Raw genomic sequence first — 21,544 nt, forward strand, 5'->3', positions numbered from 1 at the left:
CTCTAAATATTTTGTATGCCTCTTCACATAAGTCTCTTGCACAGCTACCTCCTCCTTCCTTAGTATTTTCCATTATCAGCGTCCCTAACTCCCATACAGCTTCCAAAGCCTCGTCGAGACGTCCCTGGACTTTGCAACAGGCCTTTGAAATGTCTCAGAGGGGAGGGAAAAAAAAAGGCTTAGGTTAAAGTAGTTTTTCTTTATGCAAGAAATTCCACGCGGGCTTTTCTGCGTTACAACCCCTAACGCCGAACTAGCTCAGTTTTACTTGTGTTCAAGGCAAAAGGATCAGAGACCGGCAACACTGAGAAGGGCACCCTGCTCGTGCTACCAAAAACCACCACCACCGCTATGAAGGTGCAGGAACAGAAGTGCAATGGCGAAGGAGTGAAAGTCAGCAGCGCTGCTCTCTCTTCCCCAAAACACCCTTTGACCACAGCCAGCGTGTCCTGCGGTGACAGCCGTGGTGGCTCCCAGCCGCGGTGCCTTCCCAGCCCTGCTCAGCAGTCAGGGTACGAGCATCCTGCTACCAGCCACTAATACCTCGAAATAAGCATCGAGAATAAAAAAGACCCTCCCCGCCCTAAACCGTGGGCACTTGCTGCAGCTACAGGTGCGAAAACAGGAGGCGGGGAATGGAGTAACCCCAAAGAAACACCCCCCGGCACTTCCTCACACACAGGAATATGTACGGTAGAAGTGAAGGTACAAACTATTTAGGTTTCAAAAGTCAAATGCTCACAAATTGGAAGTGATGATGTATAGTAGTTTGCTATCTTAAAAGCTCATATATATAACCGATTTTTTTCCTTATATTTTTATATATAGAACTACATTTATCAAACTTGCCTTTTTTATAGATATACATGTACATATGTACACGTATGTGTATTCAAGTATTTATAGCGAGAGAATAAGCTTGTGTTTAAACACATACCGCCTCTTCCAAGGGACCCCCTTCAATACAGAGAGGAAAAATATGAAGGACTAGATTTAGGAGTTCTGTACTCAGCTCCAATTCTGATGTTTCCCTGAAGTGCTGTGTTAGCCACCAAAATAACCGCTGTAAACCAGATGTTTTTCTTTACATAAATAGCAATGCAAAGAATGCTTTCTATGTAAGCTTTTAACTTACACTGCGGTATCATTTTATGTTCTTTCCCCCCGTGAAATTAGTTTTTAAACTGAAAAAGGAACAAACACAAAAAAGCGTCCAGTCGCATGTATAGTGCACGCTGAAAGGTCTGATGAGATTTTGGTGTGGTTTGGACTGTCCCAGCTGGTGGAAATGGCCAGGCACACACCGCAGCCGCGCCGACGCTCCCCTTCCCGGCAGGTGAAGTGGTAACAAGATGTGCCTCGATTCCTCTGATGGCTACAGGTGGAATTATTTTTCTTTGCAGCAATTCGTACTCAGAGTTACAAAGGAAAAAGGATAGGGACAGTCAAAAAATCACCACTTGGTTAAGACGCGTTACTGCAAGACTTACCTCATCCGAACCTTTTTCCCGAGGATGGCGAGCTCTGAAGTCCAATGCACAGGGAATTAAAGTGTAAACATTCACATATTTAATAGTACCATCAAAATAACCATCATCACTACATTAAAAACTTCAAAAATGCATTTGCGTATGGTCCTAATATAAATTAAATATATGAACTAAAAGTAAATAAATTTAACATTAGGTAATGCTATAAATAAAGGTAAATGCGTTTAGTGTACCTTTGAGTCATAAAAATGCCTTAAAAAACAGGTAAGTTTACAGCTTATCACCAATACTCTGGATACCACTGTCATGATTCTTTTTTTTTTTTTTTTCAAACATCGATAAGTCTACATTTGACAATTCAGAATGATTTTTTTGGCCACTGAACACTTTGATGGAGGAAGAGGTGTGTGGGATGTCCAGGATGAAGTCCAAGTTTTATTTCACAATAAAACTTCTTTGATTCCCAGCGCTGATAACAAGGCTCTTTCTTTTCAAAACCTTAATTTTAAGTGCTTTTTTTTTATTTTGGTTTTTAACTCGTTTAGATATCCATTTTGCGAAGGCTCATCCTGCTGAAGGAGTCTCTGAGGGAGAGAAAATACAATGATGAGCTCATTATTTTCCACGATGAAATAAGAAGCCTCGACAGATGAACGATTCTGTACTCGATTTCCAGCATTTTCTACACTTGGCTACTATGAAAATTAAGTCCCCTGACATTAACTCGTTGCTTTGCAAATGAATTGGTTTTGGCTCTCTATCTGGGAGCATTCAACTGCCCAAGGTTTGGTGACACGGAAGGCGACAGAAAGTTTAATTCCTGTGGACGTGGAGAAGCAGCACAAACCACCTGCACTACTGAAATCTTATTTAAGTCTTTCAAATAAATACCTAAGTGGAATTTGCCTGGAATACCTGTGTTAGACTCCCTGCACAGGCTGAATTTCACAAGATGAGAAAATAATTACCACAACGAAAAGTGCTTGTGCCATTCCCAGCGGGGTGGGGAGGGAAGCCCCAGTACTCCCACCATCCCAGCCAGAGGGAACGGACCCCTGCAGAGAGCAGCCGCTCACGGTACGGAGCCCAGGGAGAGCTTAAAACGTCCCGAACCCGAGTCATGAGGCGAGGCTGCCCTTCTGCAGTATTCACCAGACAGAAAAATACATCAAATTCAGCCACAGAAACACCGCCAAGCCCTGCCACGCGAGCTGGGAACACTCATTGCCTCCTTCGTCCACCACTGAGTCTTGCCCTTTCTACAATGTAATTTTGCCAAGTTTCTCTTTTCACAACATTTTTTATGCTCTCCATCGCTCTTTACCTCTGAACAACACTTACATGAGGAGAGGTTTAAAACCAGGGCTGTATTCTCCTAAACCAACGGCATGGACATGAGCTGAAGTCCACGTTCCCACCATCTCCTAAAGGGTCTGGCGTTAGAGGCACCGGCACCGTCCTGCTCGGTGCTAACAAAGCCCCTTCCAGAAAACCCCTCGCTGGTGTGAGCCCAGGATGCCAGGGCAGCTTTGCTGGATTGCGTTTGCCTGCCTTACTGACAGGGGACACACAGGGGCTGTCAAGCCAAAGCTTACATGGAGGGAACCTGCTGGGAACACTTCTGCTCCTGTTCTGGGAGCCAGAGCCTTGGTAGAAGCTTTATGTCCCCCTGCTGAGCCACAGCTGGTGCCAGCGGATGACAGTGCCACGGGCTCTGACCTGCTTCATACATTCCCGGTGGGGCTTTTATGTTCAGCCTCACTGGAGACGAATAAAAAGCCCAGACTCCAGCTGACCGGTCTTCCAGCATGGAAGACACCAACTGGTTTTCCACCCTGCCTGCCCCTGGAGCTCCTCATCCCAGTTTCACCGGGAGCAAACAAGTGACAAAACCCTGCCACGCTCAGGGTGGGTTTGAATCTAAAAAGAATGGGATGTAGGATGAAAAAAAACCCAAACTTGTCATAGATCAGGAAGAAAAGGGACCGTTGCAAACACCTACCATTACTGCTGGGAAGGGGATGTGCTCTGAAGTCAGGACAGAAGGGGAAAGGGAGGGACTCAGCCAAAAGAGCCAGAATTGAAAATAGAGAGATGCCACAGGTTCACCAGGAAGATCAGCCACCCCGGTTTCACACCCTCCTTATCTCTGCTGAAAGAGTAAAATCAAATATCCACCTGTGGCAAGTGACCGGCAGCACTGCCTTATACAGCTGTGGGATCTTTCTGTTTATCAGAGGCTGGAGGGCTTCCTTTAACCGGTGATAATTCCTTTCAAGTTCTCGCTGATACTCCTTTTGGTCTGGACCGATCAGGCTCTTGTTCTTGCGCAGAGCATCTTCGCATCTAGAAAACAAAAGCCGGTGAAACTTGGGCACATAAAAAAAAGGACTGCTTGCTAGAGACTTGCTAATCTAATAGTACAAAAAAAAAAAATCATTCTGTTCCTCTGGGATGACACATAATATCCTCCTCTATCTTGTCTTTCGGGTAATAAAGACTCAGCTAAACCGGTTGGTGTCCACGAGGAAAGGAGAGCATGTCCCATTTCCCATTTCCATTTCACTTCCAGAGTGACAACTCCTATTTTATTTTAATTTACTCTCCGGTTACATTTATAATCTCTGAAGAGAAATGAAAGGCTGATCTCCACATAGTCACTTCCAGTCCAAGAGGATTTAAAAATGGATAGATCTACTGCTCTCCCCAAAAAAGATTAATAAATAGCAGACTATGAGATGTTCATCAGGAATTCTTCTACTTGGAAAGATGTAAATTTAACAAAGGGTAGGAAAAGAACTGTATCATCAGTGCCACTTACTACATATGGGAAAACTGCATTGCCACCGGATCTATTTCCATGGAACATTTTTATTTCAATTATTTACTTTAATTCCTCGGTGCTTGCAAACACGATGCTGGAGTGAGACTGCAGTTTGCATTACTCAAGAGGAAAGCGGAGCAGCCAGCACACTTCTTGAGAGAATTCTGCCAGCATGCTTCCACTCCGTTTGGAGAAATTCACTCCAGAAGGAAAGTAAATCTCCCGGCCAATTCAGCAGCTTCTCCCGACCCTGCCAAGCTGCGAGTTCATTTGTACCAGCGTGGCTAGGTGTGTTTTCTGAAACGGGAGCACTTGTTCACAACTGAGCTGCCATCACCAATTCGTTCCCGACAAACAGCAAAGCCAAACAACTTCAGCCGCCTGATCGGACTTAAATCATGGACCTGCAGCACCAGAGGAACAGGGAACCAGCTGGGCAGCTGAGGAATACAGCCGCATACGGGAACCGGACAGATGGAGTTACAACATGAATACTCCTCTCTCCTGATACCCGCCGGGTTACTGCACATGTCCCTGTCTGCGGCAGCAGCGATAACCGCATCTGCCGGGCAGTTTGAAGACAATACTCCATACCTTTTCGTGAAGTCTTTGAAACAGAGCCGTAGTTTGTTATGATGCCTGAAGAGCTTTGGATCGTTGGGTATTTCAGACAAGAAAACTTGTGCAACTTCTAATGGTCCCTTTAGGAGCAGAAGAGAAAAAGTAAGTTTCTTGGAACCATCGGTCATATCCAACTGCTGGAGAAACTTCTTGCGCACAGAAACATTCGTAAAATGCAACATTTCCTCACAGAATGCATCTTGAAGAACTGCAGCTGGTAAATCTGGCATAAGTCACCAAACATCATGACAGCTGAATCTCTTTGTTGTGTTTTTTGTTTTTTTTTAAATAGAACTGGTTTTGCAAAACACTGTGAGAAAATGCACAGATTCTACATTTGTTTTCTCTTATAAAGACTCTTGACAAAGTCTGCTCAACTCACAATTAAGACAAAGTTTAAACAATGCAGACGGAACCAAGGAGTTGTTTTGCCGGCACTGAAAACTCAACCCACAACTTGAAATTCCAGGTGATTTTTTTCCAGCCTGTGCATTAGTACAGCTTTATTCATACTCCGTCAGTTTTTCCTCAATTTTTCTCCACTCACTAGTTTTGCTTTCCATTTTATTCAAAAACCACAGCAGGACACAATCCCACTTCCACCCACCAGAGCCTGGCTAAGCAAAGGGAAAGTAATTAATCTTTATTAATAATAAAACAGAGCGAGCAGAAACAACTGCGAATGCCAGGAAGGAGCAGGTAACTGGGGAATGAGGGCTGTCTCTTCTCCACCACTTTCCAGATCTGACCACATTTTAAGGACTCTAATGGCAAAGTCACTGAGAGCAGCTGGGCTACACCCCCCACCAGTGACCTTAAACACATCCCACAGACCGAATGGGGAAAAAAAAAATCCAAGGTAATTTAGAACTAAGTCCCAACGCTGCGCCTCCACTGCACTGAGTGACAGGCACTACCCCGGTGTCTCCAGCTCGGACAGTGATCCTCACCTGATTGACTGTGGTACCTACTGATCCTTGCAACACCATCTGCAGCATCTTTGGGTCCGCAGGGTCTTGGTGGGTTGCAAAAGCTAATTCCTGTGTTTTCTTTTGCATGTCCTCTATGGCAACTTCAATGGGCGTCAAAATGATCTAAGCAAGTAGCCAGAATAGAGAACATTTGTTATGGCTGAGGCTGTCAACCAGTCACACGCTTTCAGAAACACCAAGGTCACTTTGGGGTGGCACAATGAAGTGGTGGAGGATGCCAATAGGACTGACAGAGTCCTTGCATGCTCTAGTGACAGAGATTGTAGGTGGTTTTTTTGTGTGTGTATGGTTGGACTCGATGATCTCAAAGGTCCTTCCCAACCATGAAGATTCTATGATTCTATGACAGTCCGGCAGATGCACTTTAGAAATGCATCCTCTTAGTCTTGGTTTAGGAACATCAAGAGAAAGTCAGATTTTTAAATGTGTTTCTGCATCTAGGGGTACTCATGAGCTTTCTGAGATTGCTTCTGAGGCGGCAGACTTGTGTTCCTTTGTGGTCACTGCAACCAACTACCCACGGTTACAGCACTATGTCAGTGCCTAAACCCCCATAGTTTCCCTGCCTTGCATGAAAATGCATTTTTCATTGTGTCCCAGGTACCACATCAGTCCTACCCTTGAAAAATTAACACAGCTTTGGGAGAAACCCCTCTATAAGGCCTCAGGACCCCACTGGCCTGGGTCTGCTGCGGCCACGCAAGTGAGCTGTAACACAGAGCAACGGGACAGGCTGGATGGGGCTTTGGGTAACGTGGTCTAGCGGAAAGCGTCCCTCCCAACCCAACCCAATCTATGATTCTATGGCACGTTGTTCAAGCAGAATGGAAGGGATCAGCCTGCGTTACTACAAAGCTCACCAAGGGCCCTTGCGTGTATCAGCTGCTGGGAGCTGGATACACTGCTAAAGAGGTGGCAGGACATAGCGCATTTTTAAATTGGTCTAGTTTTAGTTTAGGTTGAATAGAACCGGGGAAAAGTTGAATAGAAACAAGGCACTCTTAAAACCAAAATAAAGGGGTCTCATGCACAGTCCCTGCAGTGAAGCGTCAGAGCAGCTCACGATGGTGCTGTCTGCTCTCGCTCTCTGCTGAATTTCTGCATCTTTAGCAGAAAGGGGAAAAAGTAGAGTAGTGATGGCCAGGAGGGTACATCTGTGTTAACGTGACGGTGTGAAGGGACATGGCCGTGCTATGAAACTACACATACAACAGTACATTATGCACAAGTTTCAGCAACATCCACTTCCCTTGTATAAATTTCCCTTCAAACACAGGAAGCCCCGGAGAGCGCCGGCCTCACCTCCTCTTTGTGGATGACGTTTATCCTGGTTTTGATGTAAGGGAAAGCGTGGGATGTCGTCAGGATTGTTTTGCGCTTGAACTGCTCGTGCAGCTCCCCGTGAGCTCGGCCGTCCAGCGTGAAGGGCGTGCAGTACATGAAACGCCGCAAGTTGTAGTTCTTGTCAAAGTAAGTTATCCTGTCCTTCATCTCGTACGTGTCAAAGTACGGCTCCACGTAGGTTATCTGAATGTAGGCCTGGAGGAAGGAAGCCAGGTGTGCGCGGTGAGCTACAGCGCCAGAGAAGAGCCGACTCCTACGCCAAGCTTTTTAGCAGTGCAATAACCCAGTTTACTCACTTTCCTCTTGAAGCCACCTCTGGAAGAACTAGGACTGTTTTTTTGCCTTTACTCAGAAAATCACACTGACATTGACAGGGACACGGGGTGCTGGTGCTCAGCAGCTTCTGGGCTGGATAAAACGCAGCAGACTGCCCCTCTCCTCTCATGCTCTTCCCGTGAAGCGTTTCCTTCCTTTCCCTGCAGATAACGCCCTACCCCAAGCCACAGTCCCATTTCCTAGGCACGCTCCTGTTGTTTCTGCTACGCTTAAAGGACGTGGCGCAAGAATGATAAAACGCTACAGCTGCAAGAAAGTCAGAGGCCAGTGAATGGCGAACTCCCTTCCTTCCTTGCATCCAGTGGAGGCTACAGAGAATGGCAGAGCCGCCTGGGCCTCTGCTGTCCTTTCGTCTCCTCCCTTCCCACCATCCACCGCGAGGGCAGGGCCTGGGGCAGGGAACAGAACGGCTAATTCTGCATTCCTTTGCTGGGATGACTTTCCCCAACTCTCATCCCGAGCAATCACAAGAGTCTCTGTGTGTGGACTTCATCGCCTACTTGGCGAAATTCAGGGCGGGATGTGTTCCATCGCTTTCGCATACATTCAGGACCTTGTGTTCTTCTTACCTTGTTAGGATCTAGTTTACATTTGTCCACAGGGTTTGAGTCCTTAATCACTTCAAGCACATCTTCACCAAACCGTTCTCCGTAAAATCCCTACAATCAAGAGCAAATGCATTGAAAGAAAACATCAAATGCAGCCGTGAGAGATGGGGGTTGGAGAGACAAAGGCATATTCAGGGGAGGTGAAGCTCCACATGCCTTCAACAGTAGCTGTGCCGGGGCTGAATGTGATCTGCTGAACCTAGGAGGATTAAATCAGTCGCATTCCAGGGGCAACAGGAAAAAAACAAGCCTAACGCCCTGGAAGGCAGGAGAACTCGGGAGCCTTCCAACAGCATACACACGCTGCGTGGTTCTGAACAAGCCATTTGAGCTCGCTGTCTGTCTGTGAGCTCAACTGAAAACCGGGGTCAATACGGGATCTGCCTGGAAATCAGGTGCCGCATCAGAGCGCGGCTTTGCCGGCCCGGGTGAACAGCCAGATTCTGAACTCAGTTTCATGCGCTCAAACCTCAAACGACACTGCTGCTTTCAGCGCAACGTGACAGCAGCTGAATTGTTGGGAGCAACAACGTGACGTCGGATATATTCTAGTAAATAAAGTAGGGCTGGGTCTGCCCTCTGGCCCTACGAACAAGTAGCACGGCACGGCCCACAGTGCTTACTGGGAACAGTCTCTGACCCTTGCTGTCCCCCAAACTGTGCTAAGACATTATCTAGACACAGGCTAGTTGGCACAAAACCAGGCCAGACTAACCATGACACAGTACAGATGATCCCTGGGTGGTACCTGGAGCTGCACTCAAGCCCCAGTTAGACTAATCAGAGTTGCCTTTGCTCGTTCACGGCTGAAACAAACTTCAGACCTGTGATGTCCCGGCTTCAGGGGCTCTGGAATTCAGCCACCTGAAGAGGGTTCGATCTCTAGGAGAGAGGGACGTGATGTGAAGGCAACAAAATGACAGCAAAATGCAATACTTTCTGAAAGTCAGATCCTGAAAAGCATCTCAACCTTTTTTTAAGCCCAGGTCATTTACACCAGGGGGCTGAAGAGAAATGCAAACACTGCACGATACGCCACAAACTCCACAAGCTCTCGAATGATCATAGCAGGTCTCGCTGCAAGACCAGGGAAAACCCATGGGACTCCTCTGCCTGCATTCCTCCCGCCTCCTGCAGAGGTGGCACCGGCAAGAGGACAGGAGACATCAGGGGTGACCGCACGAGGCTCTGCAAGCTCTTTTGCCAAGCGACTGTTTCTCTAAGCTCAGCCTTGCATCAGGCTCCAAGAGGCTCAGCGCTGGTTTTGCCCAACGATTTCAATTTCCGCCACTTCCTGTAATTTGGCAGCGCAGCTCTTAAATAACTGATGCAAAACAGTTGAACTGCAAACTCACGGACAGAATTTGAGGTCAGCCACAATCATCTCACCTCGAGCCTATGGGAAATTTCAGCTAACTTTGTTATCGCGGGTTCCTTGTAAACAAACTCTTGCTCATCCAGGTCTCCAAATTTAGTTCCATAAAAACCAACCCGGAAGTAGGTGCCAAACATCCTCTTTCCGTCCTAGGTTTGGAGAAACAAAAGGTTATTTCAGTGTGGAGACGTGCACACCCCCAAGCATGGCTGCAGGCAGGCTCCTGAAGTTATGCAATATAAAAAAGAAATTAAAAAAGAAAGGGGAAAAAAAAACCAGAAAGAAAGAAGGGAAAGAGAAACACACCTGGAACTCAGCATGAATGCATTTAGCAGCAACGAAATTATAAACTAACATGAAATTATATGGATCAGTTACGACCATTAGCCCAACCCTGCAATGACTTTTCCCACCCCAGGAGGAGTCTGGAGGTGTTGGACGTCTCTGAGGAACAGTCAAAGGCAAATCCCTTCGTTTGGGTAATTATTTCAGGCTCTCCAAATCCTATGCAGACACCCCTTAGCTTGGTCCATGCCCTTTAGGCAAAGACACGGGCATTTCCAGTTGCTGAGAGCCCGCAGCACACAGACACCCCCGAAAAGTCCCCACACAGGAGCCCCCATCATCCACTCGCAAGTAATTGCAGGATTGGGCCCAAGTCAATGTCCAGTTCACTCACACACACACACACGCAAGTGCTTTTTAAATAGCATGTCAACTGGAGGGTGTTACGTTCTCTTCTAGTAACTAATGTCTAGTACGGAGGAGGGCCAAAGTCACTCCTGGTGAAAGCAGATGCAATCCACTGTATCATGTACCTGCTTCCATTTGAGCCAGTGGTGAATTTGGCCCAGAAATGCAACAAAAGTAGAGAAACAAGAAAGATTTTTGCTGGAAAAGTAACGAAGAAAATCTGATTAAGAGAGAGAGAGAGAGAGAGAGAGAAAGAAAAACGCTTTAAAAATAAATCACACCTTTGGTTTTGTTAAAAAAAACTCACGCTGCATGCACAAACCAGAAATGCCTTTCAGCAGGAAACTCTAAAATGTTCACCTTTACTCTCGTGAGAAAGTGTGATGTAGTACACAACGCTTAATGTTTCTGAATCTGGGCTAGTGTTTGGTTTCAAACAGCACTTAGAGATGTCCTGACTGCCATGTATGATTTTTTTTTTTTGTAGTATTTTGCAAATCTTATGGTGATGGTGAACATAATCTATGGAAGGCAAAGAGGATGAATAAGCCAAACTAAAATAAAAAAAACCCTTAGGCAAACTACAGAGACTAAAAAGCATTGTCACGACATGCCACCACCTGGCCTGGAGGACACTCTGGAGCATCATGCCGGGGCTGTGCCTTTTTGGGGCGAGGGCTGCTGCCCACCCCAAGGGCCTTCAGGAGGGCAAAGCTCCTTGATGCCCAGCTCTGAAGTGACCAGAGCCAGCAGCAGCCTTGCTTAATACCCACGGGTCACATCTTGGCTTCACCATGGGACACTGACAGATAGAAAATTCATCAGCTCTGCTCTGGCAAGAGCGTAGACACACTTAAGAAAACAAGGAGTCGCAGCGAGAGTTGCTCATATGCTTAATGTGGCGCGGGTGGCTCCTTGGACCCCCTGCTCTAGCCCAGCTCCCCCAGAGAGGGGCTTTTACCCAGCCCCACCTGGCAGCACAGACCGCAGGGTTTCCTCACACCATCCCCAGAAGCACCTCCCAGGGTGTAACCCCCAGCTGCAAAGCTATTGGAAGTTTTATTGGAAGTACCATCTGGCAACACCTGGACTCCACTGTCTTTCTCCAGTGCCCTTCCCTCTGGACCCATACAGGAACGAACACCCTACTGAACCCTTAATTTACTCATCACTACCTTCCCAAAGCCACAGTTTTGGACAATATTACCCATGCTGAACTCCCTTGACGCCCAGCATTTCCAGCTTCCTGTGGTATTTTTTTTTTTCAACTCAATCCTAACTTTAGTCATAAGACTGTGATTCCAGGATTCCCTTCTCAAAGCACTTCCCATGTCTGCCCAAAGGGAATTGCCATACAAAACATCTCCCCAAACCTTACGCCAGAGCCTGGACATGCTCCATGTGGAATTTGGTGGGATCCTGCCCCAACCCATGGGAACAGGACAGGCCCCAGTGATGGAGGACATGCTGCTGCTCTTCTAACTCACGTGTTTTTTCCTACCTACTTGGCGAATGACTTTCAGGCTACAAAGTGTTTGCAGAACCTGGTCCCCACAAGGTATCTGCCACATGGACATCTGCCCAGACACTTATCTGTTACAGGCAGCATACATTTACGTTGCTGTAAAAATAACAGCGAGTGAGGAAGAAAACGCTGTCTGTTGATCAGCATTAATTGATAGGGAGTTCTGGTGGCATTTACTAAATGCATGAAATAAGAGTAATGGGGCTCTGGGAAGTCCCAGGAATGGTAGCAGCAGGGAAGCCCGGTGAGATTCAGTGCCTTTGTGTGAAAGCAGCTTCCAACTTATATACCTGTTTCATGGGCATGAAGACCAGCTGCACTGTCTTTTCCTGATAAATCCAGTTGCTGAAACTCAGTTATCACAAGGATCCCAGGGGGAAAAGCCGGCAGTGAGGAGCACTGCTTGGCCCCTCATGCGACAGAAGCATCTCCCCCACGAAGCCCTGGATCCACCAGCCATGACACGAATGTGACTCATGTTGGGGGATCTGTACCTGGAAGCAAAGGGCTGGAAACACACTCCTCCGGGAGAGCAAACATCTACGGTCCCTTCCATACCTGACACAGCCATTCAGTAGCTACCAGCCCCCTGAGATGAGGAGAGCTCAATTTCTTGCCTGGCGTTAAAAATACAGGATGGCTCTGTACTTTCAATTGAAATTTAGCCAATACCAAAGTCTATCTAATCACAGTACTGAAAACAAGAAAAATAACTTAAAAATACTCCATGGTCTTGTTTCTGAAAAGAGCTAAAAATGCAGATATGAGGGAGAAATTATTAAAAGCATTTTATCTCCTATTATTTTATGAAAAATAATAGGTCTTTGGGAGGAGAAGAGAATGAAGGTGAACACTGAATAGCCATTACAGAACTGGCAGAGCAGATAACAGCCACCATGATTTATGAAGGTTCATGATTTGTTATTATGCATGGTAAATACCTTTCAAAATTGCTGGGAATAAAGTTTTAAGAGTTATCTCTTGCACGCACACAAAAAGCTTTGCCAACAATACTTGAAAAATCAGAGGCAGGAGTGATCATCCGCTTTCTTCACCAACACCGAGCAGCTGCCTGAAGGCAGAGTCAGCCCGGAGTATGTAGGAATAAAAGCGACTCCTTCATACACACTGCGCAGAATGCAAAATCCAACCATCTTTACCAAACTGAGCATTGTTATTTTCTTGCTAAATTTTAACCCAAGGGCCTCTGCAGTGTTGCCAACTATTACAAGTCTTCCAATATTGATGTTCTGAAAGTACCACCAGCTCCTGGAGTCCCGCTATTCGATGGCAGCCTCACCCTGCGCACTTTAAAAAGCCTTTTTTAATTTTCATGGCATAGCATGAAAAGATTTTTCCTAACAACTTTCCTAACTGGAAAGTAAACTAAAAGAATTAACTGAACATTTATTCAATGAACAAAACACACAAGCAGAAAAACCCACCGCTTGGTATGTTACAGCAGGTCTCAGAAATGCACTGGTGCCATTCGGTGCTTGTAGTTGGCAATACTACTTTCCTTGTGACATGAGGGGGGGTCCCGCTGTTGGCATAGCTCTTTGGTAAAATGAAATTGGGGGTTCCACAGTGTAAAACAAAAAAAAACAAAAAGGGGAGGGGGAGGGGGAAGAGAAAGGGAAGGGGGGGAAAAAATTCCACAAGTAGGAACTTACCACAACAGACAATAGTAAGAGTGGGGAGGAGGGTCAGCAACCAGGGCGATAGAGGAGAAAACAGAAAGTATTTAATTAGGGAAATTTCAAAAAACAAACAAGCAGCAAACTGGCAGCAAATAAACTTCAAAATAAAAAAGGGTGCGCATCAATTAAAGTATTTAAAATAAGGGGAAAAGGGCAAAACATGCAACAAATCTGAAAGCTACAAAGCACAAAGATGAGAAAAAGTGTGGCAATGAAGGAGCACGATGACAGACGAGAACAGAAACCATGGCTGTCTTTTACCATGCAGTAAAACATGACTGAGTGGTGTTAGAATCATAACCAATGACAGGATTTTCTTCAGGGGTCGATTTAGGGGCAGACGACTCAAAAGAGATGCTCACAGGCCGTCAGCTTTGTTGGCTACTGACCACAGCTCATTGACTCTCCTAGGACACGTACTCTGGATTGCTGTCCCGCCTTATCTGCTCCGACTTTTCACAGGAACAAGCAAACGATTTACAGGGCCAGCCCTTAAGTGTCAGGGGTTACTTTTAAGCTACTGAATTTCATTTCTTGCCAGGCCGGACTTAAAACTGACGTTCAGACATCACCAGCTCAAATTATTTGCGTCACACAACGCCAAAGAACTTTGTTCTTGGCCCCAGTTTGGGAAGCGGGGCCTTAAATGCTCTCCTGTGGTGGAAACATGGAGTGAGATGGCCCATACCGAATTGCCTGATTCACAGAAAAGCAGAGATTAACCGGACAGCTGAAGATTAACCAAATAATATAACACCATATTCATAAAACATTTAAGACGTCTTCTGAGCCTTCTCGACGCTCATGTACCCAGTGTGTCGACTGGACTAGGGCCCCAGTTATCAAACTCGCTGTGCTGTGTGCCACTGCCGATGAAGCCGACTGCTTTGTCTATTTTTAATCCAAATGTGCGGTTCTCATGGTGTACGTTGTAGAAATGTGAGCAAACAGCCTCTACAAACATGAAAGCAGCACAACTGACTCCAGTTAACGCAACCGAGGTCTTTTACTGCCCGGCAAACAGCTACGTAACAAACTGATTGCTCTTAAATGAACAGAAGGAAGCAGCCTATCCTCTGAGACACGGTCTGCGCGTGCAGTAGACCGGTTTTGTGTTTCAGCACCTCTGAGCATTATTGCTTAAATCGACCCCTGTGGGTGGGGTGAAAATATGGTATGAAGGGATGATATTCTGTGTCAATGCTGATGAAAAGAAATATAAACAAATTATAAAAACAAACTAGTGATGATACAGTGGCTCATTCACCAAAGAACCTCATTAGTGGAACACATCAGCATCCATGCACTACCTACAGCTTCTTACGAAGATTTTCCTACTACATCCACAATCGGTTTATTGGTATTTCTTTGGTTAATGAATTGTTTTAACAGCAGACAGCAACAGAAATACCCACAACTAGCACATGTGGGCAAGCGTTGGCGTGAGTCATCTGAAAAATCTATTAGTGTTCTTTACTAACTAAAATGGAGTTACCTACCTCCCAGCCAGTACTCTGTGTAATAAAAAGTAAAAAGCGCATGTCACAGAAACCAAAAAAAAAAGTTTCAAAGGCCAAAACATGACCATCAATGTAAGGTATCATAAACCTGAAATGGTTTCAATGATTGTAAGTCATCATGCATCCAAAACGGCCTTCTCTGGCCTAGAAAGACACTCAATGATTGTCCTCTATCCATGCACTTAACCTCGGGAATCTGGCAATGCCAGGACATGGAGAAAACCACCAGACCCTCAGCTGGATCCCATGGAATCGATGTGCTAATCAACATCTACTGAGCAGCTGATGGCAGCATAAGGGTAAGCACACCAACAGCCAAACGACGGACCCAGCAGCCCATGACCAGAAAGCTGGTTGGGGTGGGGGGCTCAGAGTAGCACTGGCATGTACCAGAGGAGGGTCTGCCGAGTGCTAGCCTGCCCTGATGGAAAGGCATGCACCCCACGGGCCTCTCCTAGAAGGTAACACGTGCTTCTTAAGAGTTGCCAAGTGCCCTCGTCTCCTGCTTAGCTGAGGTCGGTTGAGCTTTGTGAGGGTTGATAACTTCTGATGTCTCTCAGCAAATGCTCAGCACCTGAGCCGGTGGGGTTTGCACCATCTAAGTTTAGAAAGGTTCCTTCAATTATTTATCCACCATATGAACAGACAAATAAAAACCCAACATTTCTGAACATTACCTACCAGGCTAAAGGCAAGATACAGTGTTTTTCCCAGAAATACAGCATGCAAAACACAGGTTAAAATAAACATCTGAAAGGATAAACTGACAGATGATTGGAATTTTTAACTCTTGGATATTTCTAAAGTTACAACGAAACTTGGTATGTGATGTCTCTCATGTTTCTCATGTTAAATGTCCAGAGAGAAAAAATCCTGTTGGCGATCCTTGCATTTACCGTGGATCACCATTTGACAATTCTCGTGTAATCTGATTAAAATGTTTTTTCCTTAACAAGTAGTTTTTATTTGCACTGAGCATTTGAAGTTTCTTCACAATTCCCACTGCAGCTGAAAATTCAAATCATTACCTGGTGAACAATCTTGCTGAATGCTTCTTGGAGTTTACCATGAATAGTAGATAGCTTCTTGGCATCTCTATTAGCTTCATGAATAGGAATAAGGACTTTGTAAACCTCATTAACTGCTTCATACATGCCAGCCTACAAAAATAAGGTCCATCAGATTGCTCCATCAATTCAACAGCAAGAATGATACATACTACCAGCATCTAAATTATAAAACTGCAAAATGAAAAGGTGGCACTGTGACGTAATCAGCACCTTTTCTTAAAATACACCCATATGCGAATGGAATGAAATAAAATCCCCAGTCGGCTTTGGAATCAAGAGCCTACTGCATTATACGTTGCTACTTATAAATGAGATCATTAACAGAATCAAAACTGGGGCATTTTGGATGGATATATGCACAAGAGCACAACAAGCTAAACAGGATCCTAACCAAATCTATGGGAATGAAATGGGAAGCTTAAGGGCACAGTACAGCTCGTTCTATTTAGTGCATCTTCAATCTAAGTGACTCCGACATCCAACTTTTGGCACTCCATGAGATGGGCTTTGTGAAGTTTCCTTAGGATGTCTCTAAGGGAGGGGATCCAGCCCCTCACGGGCAGCAACACGGCATCGCACGGTTTAGCCAGCCCACAGCTGGGGTTCAAGCTCTTTGCTCTGGCGTTATTGCTGCTTGTACTTTAACCCGCTGAATGACGTTTCATATTGTGTTGCGGGAAATAATTCACTCACTTTCCTTGGTTTCTGATGGATACGCTACTACCAGCTCATTAACATCGCTCACATAAAGCTCTCAGCCCACTCTTTCTGAAGAGGAGGAACAACATTACAGCCTTTCTTTACTGTTGTGAGCTCCCAAATGTGCGGTGTTGAAGGGGAAGACACTGGAAACACACAAAGGCCTCTTGGTCCCAGCTCCCGTTCTTTGCACAGTTTACCCCAGAGGACAAACTGAGCTGCCTTGAACAACTAAAGCTCCCAATGCTCCATGCAAATCAAGTGGTTACAACAGAGTTATGCATAGAGAAAACATTTTCCCTCATATTGCGCATCAGTATAAGATTGGTGAAAAAGATAGGTAAAGAAATTAAAGTCTTCTACCATGGAGAAAGATGCTGCAGCCTGTTCCAGCAATCCCACCAGACCAGCTTCTGTAAAATACTTTCCAGAACAGATACCTTCTTCATCTGGTGATACAACATCATCAGAAACTGCTGACTCTTCCAAAACATTAGAAGATATGTTCTATGGAGATATAATGTAGACAAAATACTTTTACTCAATTTAAACAACATTCAAAACTCTCAATACTTTGAAATGCTAATATTTTTAAAGAGGCAGCTCTCACGTGCATTTTATTTAATTTCCTTCTGAACCAGCACTATACTTCAGCACGTGCTTAAGCTAACTAGACTGGACTACCTCCACGTTCAAAGCTACGTACGTGCTTGTTTGCTCTACTTAGTATTGTCCTGATTAACATTACTAGTCACGGGAACTACTTTCATCAACTGCACCCACTACAAACTGGTTAGATCAAACCAAACAGTAAGCGCAGTATGAGTACGTAGGCACGCTAATACCTGGCACACGGAGATAGTCGGTATCTCAGCAGCAGATGACAAAACCCAAAAATACATTATGGAGGACAACTCCTACCTGAAATGTAACACACCCTACGGGGAGGTATTTTCGGTCTTCCAGCATGCTTAGATATTCAGCCACCAAGGCTGCAGAGTGGACCAGGCACTGGGCTGATTCGGCGTGATTGCTCCTCTCGGAGTGCTTTCCAGCCATGTTCTGCAGCCACGTCAGGCGCAGGTCAGGGGAATTCTGATAGCCCTTTGCAATCCTAACGGAAAAGAAAACCTCTTTATTAGTATTTAGTTACTTCTGCTTCAATAACAACCACCCTCAGTGCCAGGCTGTGTAGAAACACATGAAATAAGCAGCTATCTAGATGGAAAGTTACCCTAAATGACTTATAGATTTCTGAGCCAGGTAGTGGTGGGGAAGCACCTGCAGCTACTCCCTGGTGGCAGAGTGATTTTGTGGGTGACTGCTGAAGCTCTTGACAAAACTCATATTTCACTTGAAGACTGGTAGTATGCCAAAGATGTGGGATAATCTCAGCAGATCTGCCTGGTTGCTTACGACAAAATCTTTGCTGCCTTGTAAGAAGCCTTCAGGACCATTTGTGCAGATAACACCACGCAATTTGGTAGCTGGGATCTTAACATGGCTCTGGAATATATTTTTTATATGGAGACCATCATATGTACCACCACAAAAAAAGCCTTTTGTGCAAGCAGGTCCTTAAGTTTTCCCTGATGCAAGCAGGGAGAGTTGCCTTTACTCAGGTGGAGGATGAGATTGTCAGAGACTTCTGGGGAATGGAAACTGCTTTTATCCAAGATAAGCTACATAAATGCCAAACAAAACCTATCAACACCACATTCAAGCACAACAGACAGGTCCATGTCGGTCCATGAGCACTAAGACCAAGAACTGCTCCAAAACCAAGCTCTAAAAGGGCTCAAATATGCATCATCTGAGTCCAGAAGCAAAGAGAAGCAGCTGTGTTGGTTTCAGGGGAAATGTGAATCATGGCAAGCAGTGCAAAACAGGTTTAAGTTTAAAGTAAAGTAATTGCTAATAAAAAACAAGTAATCAAAGTTAACAGCAATACAATACCACCCACTCTAAATACAGGAAGCGGAGCACTGACACCCTGCGGAGCACTGACATCTACCGTCCCTACAGTGCAATGGTTATAAACTCTACCTGTACATCAGGTCAATCAGCATTTCTGGATCTTCCTGGTGCTCCTTCATTTTAACTGTGTCGGAGAGGATCATATGGAGGTTGAACACCAGGTCCTGGACCTGTAAAAAATATACTGCTGTCATGAACTGGCAACGGGATTTGAGCCACATACTACGTCTGGACCACAGTCACTCTGAACCTTTGTGTGTCCTGAACCTTGGTGTCAGAAATAATCAGGAACCTGAGTTTTATGTACATAGGTGATACAAAAAAACAATTACCTCCTTCAGGGAATACATGCAAATTCCAGCTATAGATGGAGGTTTAAGAACAGATTGTTACTGAACTACCATTACTTTTCTTTTACCTGATTTCTCTTACCTGATCAGGAAACGTCGTCTCCCTAAGTTCCAGATCTTCTTCAGCATACGTCAAAATAGTCTTCAGGGAACGTCGCAAAAATTCCTCATTGAAGTTCTGGGATGTCCCCACCAGGGATGAGAGCGACATGGTCACCTGCATTTTCACTCTGGCAAAGTTCTGCAGCAGAGAAATTGTTATTACATTTCAACAACCTGGAGATGCTGCAACGGTCTGCTGCACCATCAGTGCTCTGGTCATTGCACCCTCCTCCTGACAGACACCTGATACAAAAAAAGACACGTTTTGTGAACAGGACTGCCACAGAGCAGTGGCTATGGTAAACCTCTGGTGCTGCTGACTTCATAATCTGATGACAGCATTATTCAATTCCAGGTGAAGGTTATCCTGCAAATTTTTAGTTTTCTCTCCTTCTCCCTGCTCTTCTCTCAAGCACCCTGAACAGGACGATGCGTAACTCCCTCTCGTGAATACAGTCTTCATTCTAGACACTTGCTTTTGGTTTGGTCCAGCCTAAAGACTGGAGTCACCGTTAACTCGTTGCTATCAATCCACCAACAGTCCCTGGGCCAGAACCAGTGTGTCCCTCCAGTTCTGCTGCTCACCGTGGGGGACTGTAACCAAAGCAGTGTCAACAGAGATGTCTGGAGGAGCGATACACACCTACATCGCTGCCTGCAAAGTACCAACTGGAAGAGTTAAGTCCGGGTATTTTCTTGACAATTTAAAGTGCGCATGGGTGAGTCAAGCTAAGGTATAATTAGAGGTAAGATATGAATGAAGACAGATTGCTAACTCACCTCCACTAACAGAGCCCATTCAGGAAGGACACACATACTAGCTGTGCCCCAGAAAGGGCTGTGTGGCTGCTTCTGCTCTCACCTAGAGGTGTGCGAACGCAAGGCAGAGGGGAGCTTCTCCAAACAGCCCCCCAAGTGCACACTGTCCAACCCGAAGTGTATGCAGACCTTCCAAACCGACAGGCTGGGAAGCTCTTGCAGTGGATATTCTAGGCATCTCTCTATAAGCCAACGCGAGGGGCAGCTTCCCTGCAAAGCGATTCTGGGCGTACAGGTCAGGCTGGAGACTGGACACTCCTGCTGTGCACCGACCAACAGTGGGAGGCACTGCATACTCGCTTCGATGGTAAGCTCTCCAACAGCCTTTCTCCCACAGGAATACAGAGAATCATAGAATCATAGAATTGCTGAGGTTGGAAGGGACCTTCAAGTCCAACCATTAACCTACCCTGACAAAAACCACTTCTAAACCGTGTCCCTAAGTACCACATCTACCCTTTTTTTAAACACCTCCAGGGATGGTGAATCCACCACCTCCCTGGGCAGCCTATTCCAATGTTTAATAACCCTTTCAGTGAAAAAATGTTTCCTAATATCCAATCTAAACCTGCCCTGACGTAATTTGAACCCGTTTCCTCTTGTCCTATCACTTGCCACCAGGGAGAAGAGGCCAGCCCCCATCTCTCTGCAACCTCCTTTCAGGTGGTTGTAGAGGGTGATAAGGTCTCCCCTCAGCCTCCTCTTCTCCAGGTTAAACAACCCCAGCTCCCTCAGTCGTTCCTCAGAGAGCTGCATCCAGCAGTCCCCAGCCAGTTTATATGTTATAACCTACTGCATAACCTTACGGAGATGATCAAGGGACTGGAGCACCTCTGTGCTGAGGAAAGGCTGAGCCCTGGGGCTGTTCAGCTGGAGAAGAGCGGACTGAGAGGGGATCTCAGCAATGCTGATCAATATCCAAAGGGAGGGTGGCAAGACGATGGGGCCAGACTCTTTTGCGTGGTGTCCAGCGACAGGACAAGGGGCAATGGGCACAAACTGGAGCACGGGAAATTCCATCTCAACATGAGGAAAAGCTTCTCTCCTTTGAGGGTGGCAGAGCCCTGGCACAGGCTGCCCAGAGAGGTGGTGGAGTCTCCGTCTCTGGAGACATTCCAAACCCGCCTGGACGCGTTCCTGTGCCACCTGCTCTGGGTGATCCTGCTCTGGCAGGGGGTTGGACGGGATGATCTCCAGAGGTCCCTTCCAACCCTGACCATTCTGTGATTCTGTGAAGTGCAGCAGGATACTCACATTCCCAATCTCAAAGTTTTGCCTCATCAGAAGGTAAAGAGAGGCACTCGCATGCGACCGTATCGTGCTGATACTGCTGCTACAGTGTCTCAGGAGCCTCAGGCACAGATCTGCACACTGCTCAGTCTCTTCTTCAAACAGCAGCTCAGGGAACTAGAAAAAGCAGCACATGAGAACATTAGTGCTTGGACAGACGGGAACACGCGCTCAGACAAAAAGGCCACGGCAATCCTCAGCAAGGAGCA

General features: G+C 45.9%; 1 protein-coding gene across 14 annotated transcripts in view; it reads right to left on the reverse strand.

Moving 5' to 3' along the window:
- Positions 1-1,546: 1,546 nt before the first annotated feature.
- The window catches only part of DOCK7 (dedicator of cytokinesis 7), a 107,857-nt gene continuing 87,859 nt past the window's right edge, over positions 1,547-21,544 (reverse strand). For 9 of the 14 annotated variants that reach the window (XM_074597860.1, XM_074597858.1, XM_074597856.1 and 6 more), the window contains 14 exons: positions 21,300-21,452; positions 19,207-19,365; positions 18,844-18,944; positions 17,719-17,911; positions 17,161-17,304; positions 16,057-16,188; positions 15,008-15,022; positions 9,605-9,730; positions 8,177-8,266; positions 7,230-7,466; positions 5,886-6,029; positions 4,909-5,015; positions 3,669-3,836; positions 1,547-2,074 (listed from right to left, as the gene is read on the reverse strand). In XM_074597860.1, coding sequence (XP_074453961.1) covers positions 2,032-2,074; positions 3,669-3,836; positions 4,909-5,015; positions 5,886-6,029; positions 7,230-7,466; positions 8,177-8,266; positions 9,605-9,730; positions 15,008-15,022; positions 16,057-16,188; positions 17,161-17,304; positions 17,719-17,911; positions 18,844-18,944; positions 19,207-19,365; positions 21,300-21,452 — 1,812 coding nt within the window. In that variant the 3' untranslated portion in view covers positions 1,547-2,031. Of the gene's footprint in view, positions 2,075-3,668; positions 3,837-4,908; positions 5,016-5,885; positions 6,030-7,229; positions 7,467-8,176; positions 8,267-9,604; positions 9,740-15,007; positions 15,023-16,056; positions 16,189-17,160; positions 17,305-17,718; positions 17,912-18,843; positions 18,945-19,206; positions 19,366-21,299; positions 21,453-21,544 lie in introns of those variants that run through there. The other 5 variants (XM_074597861.1, XM_074597857.1, XM_074597851.1 and 2 more) reach the window with 2 other exon arrangements.

This window comes from Larus michahellis, chromosome 8 (assembly GCF_964199755.1).
Source record: "Larus michahellis chromosome 8, bLarMic1.1, whole genome shotgun sequence".
Lineage (NCBI taxonomy): Eukaryota > Metazoa > Chordata > Aves > Charadriiformes > Laridae > Larus > Larus michahellis.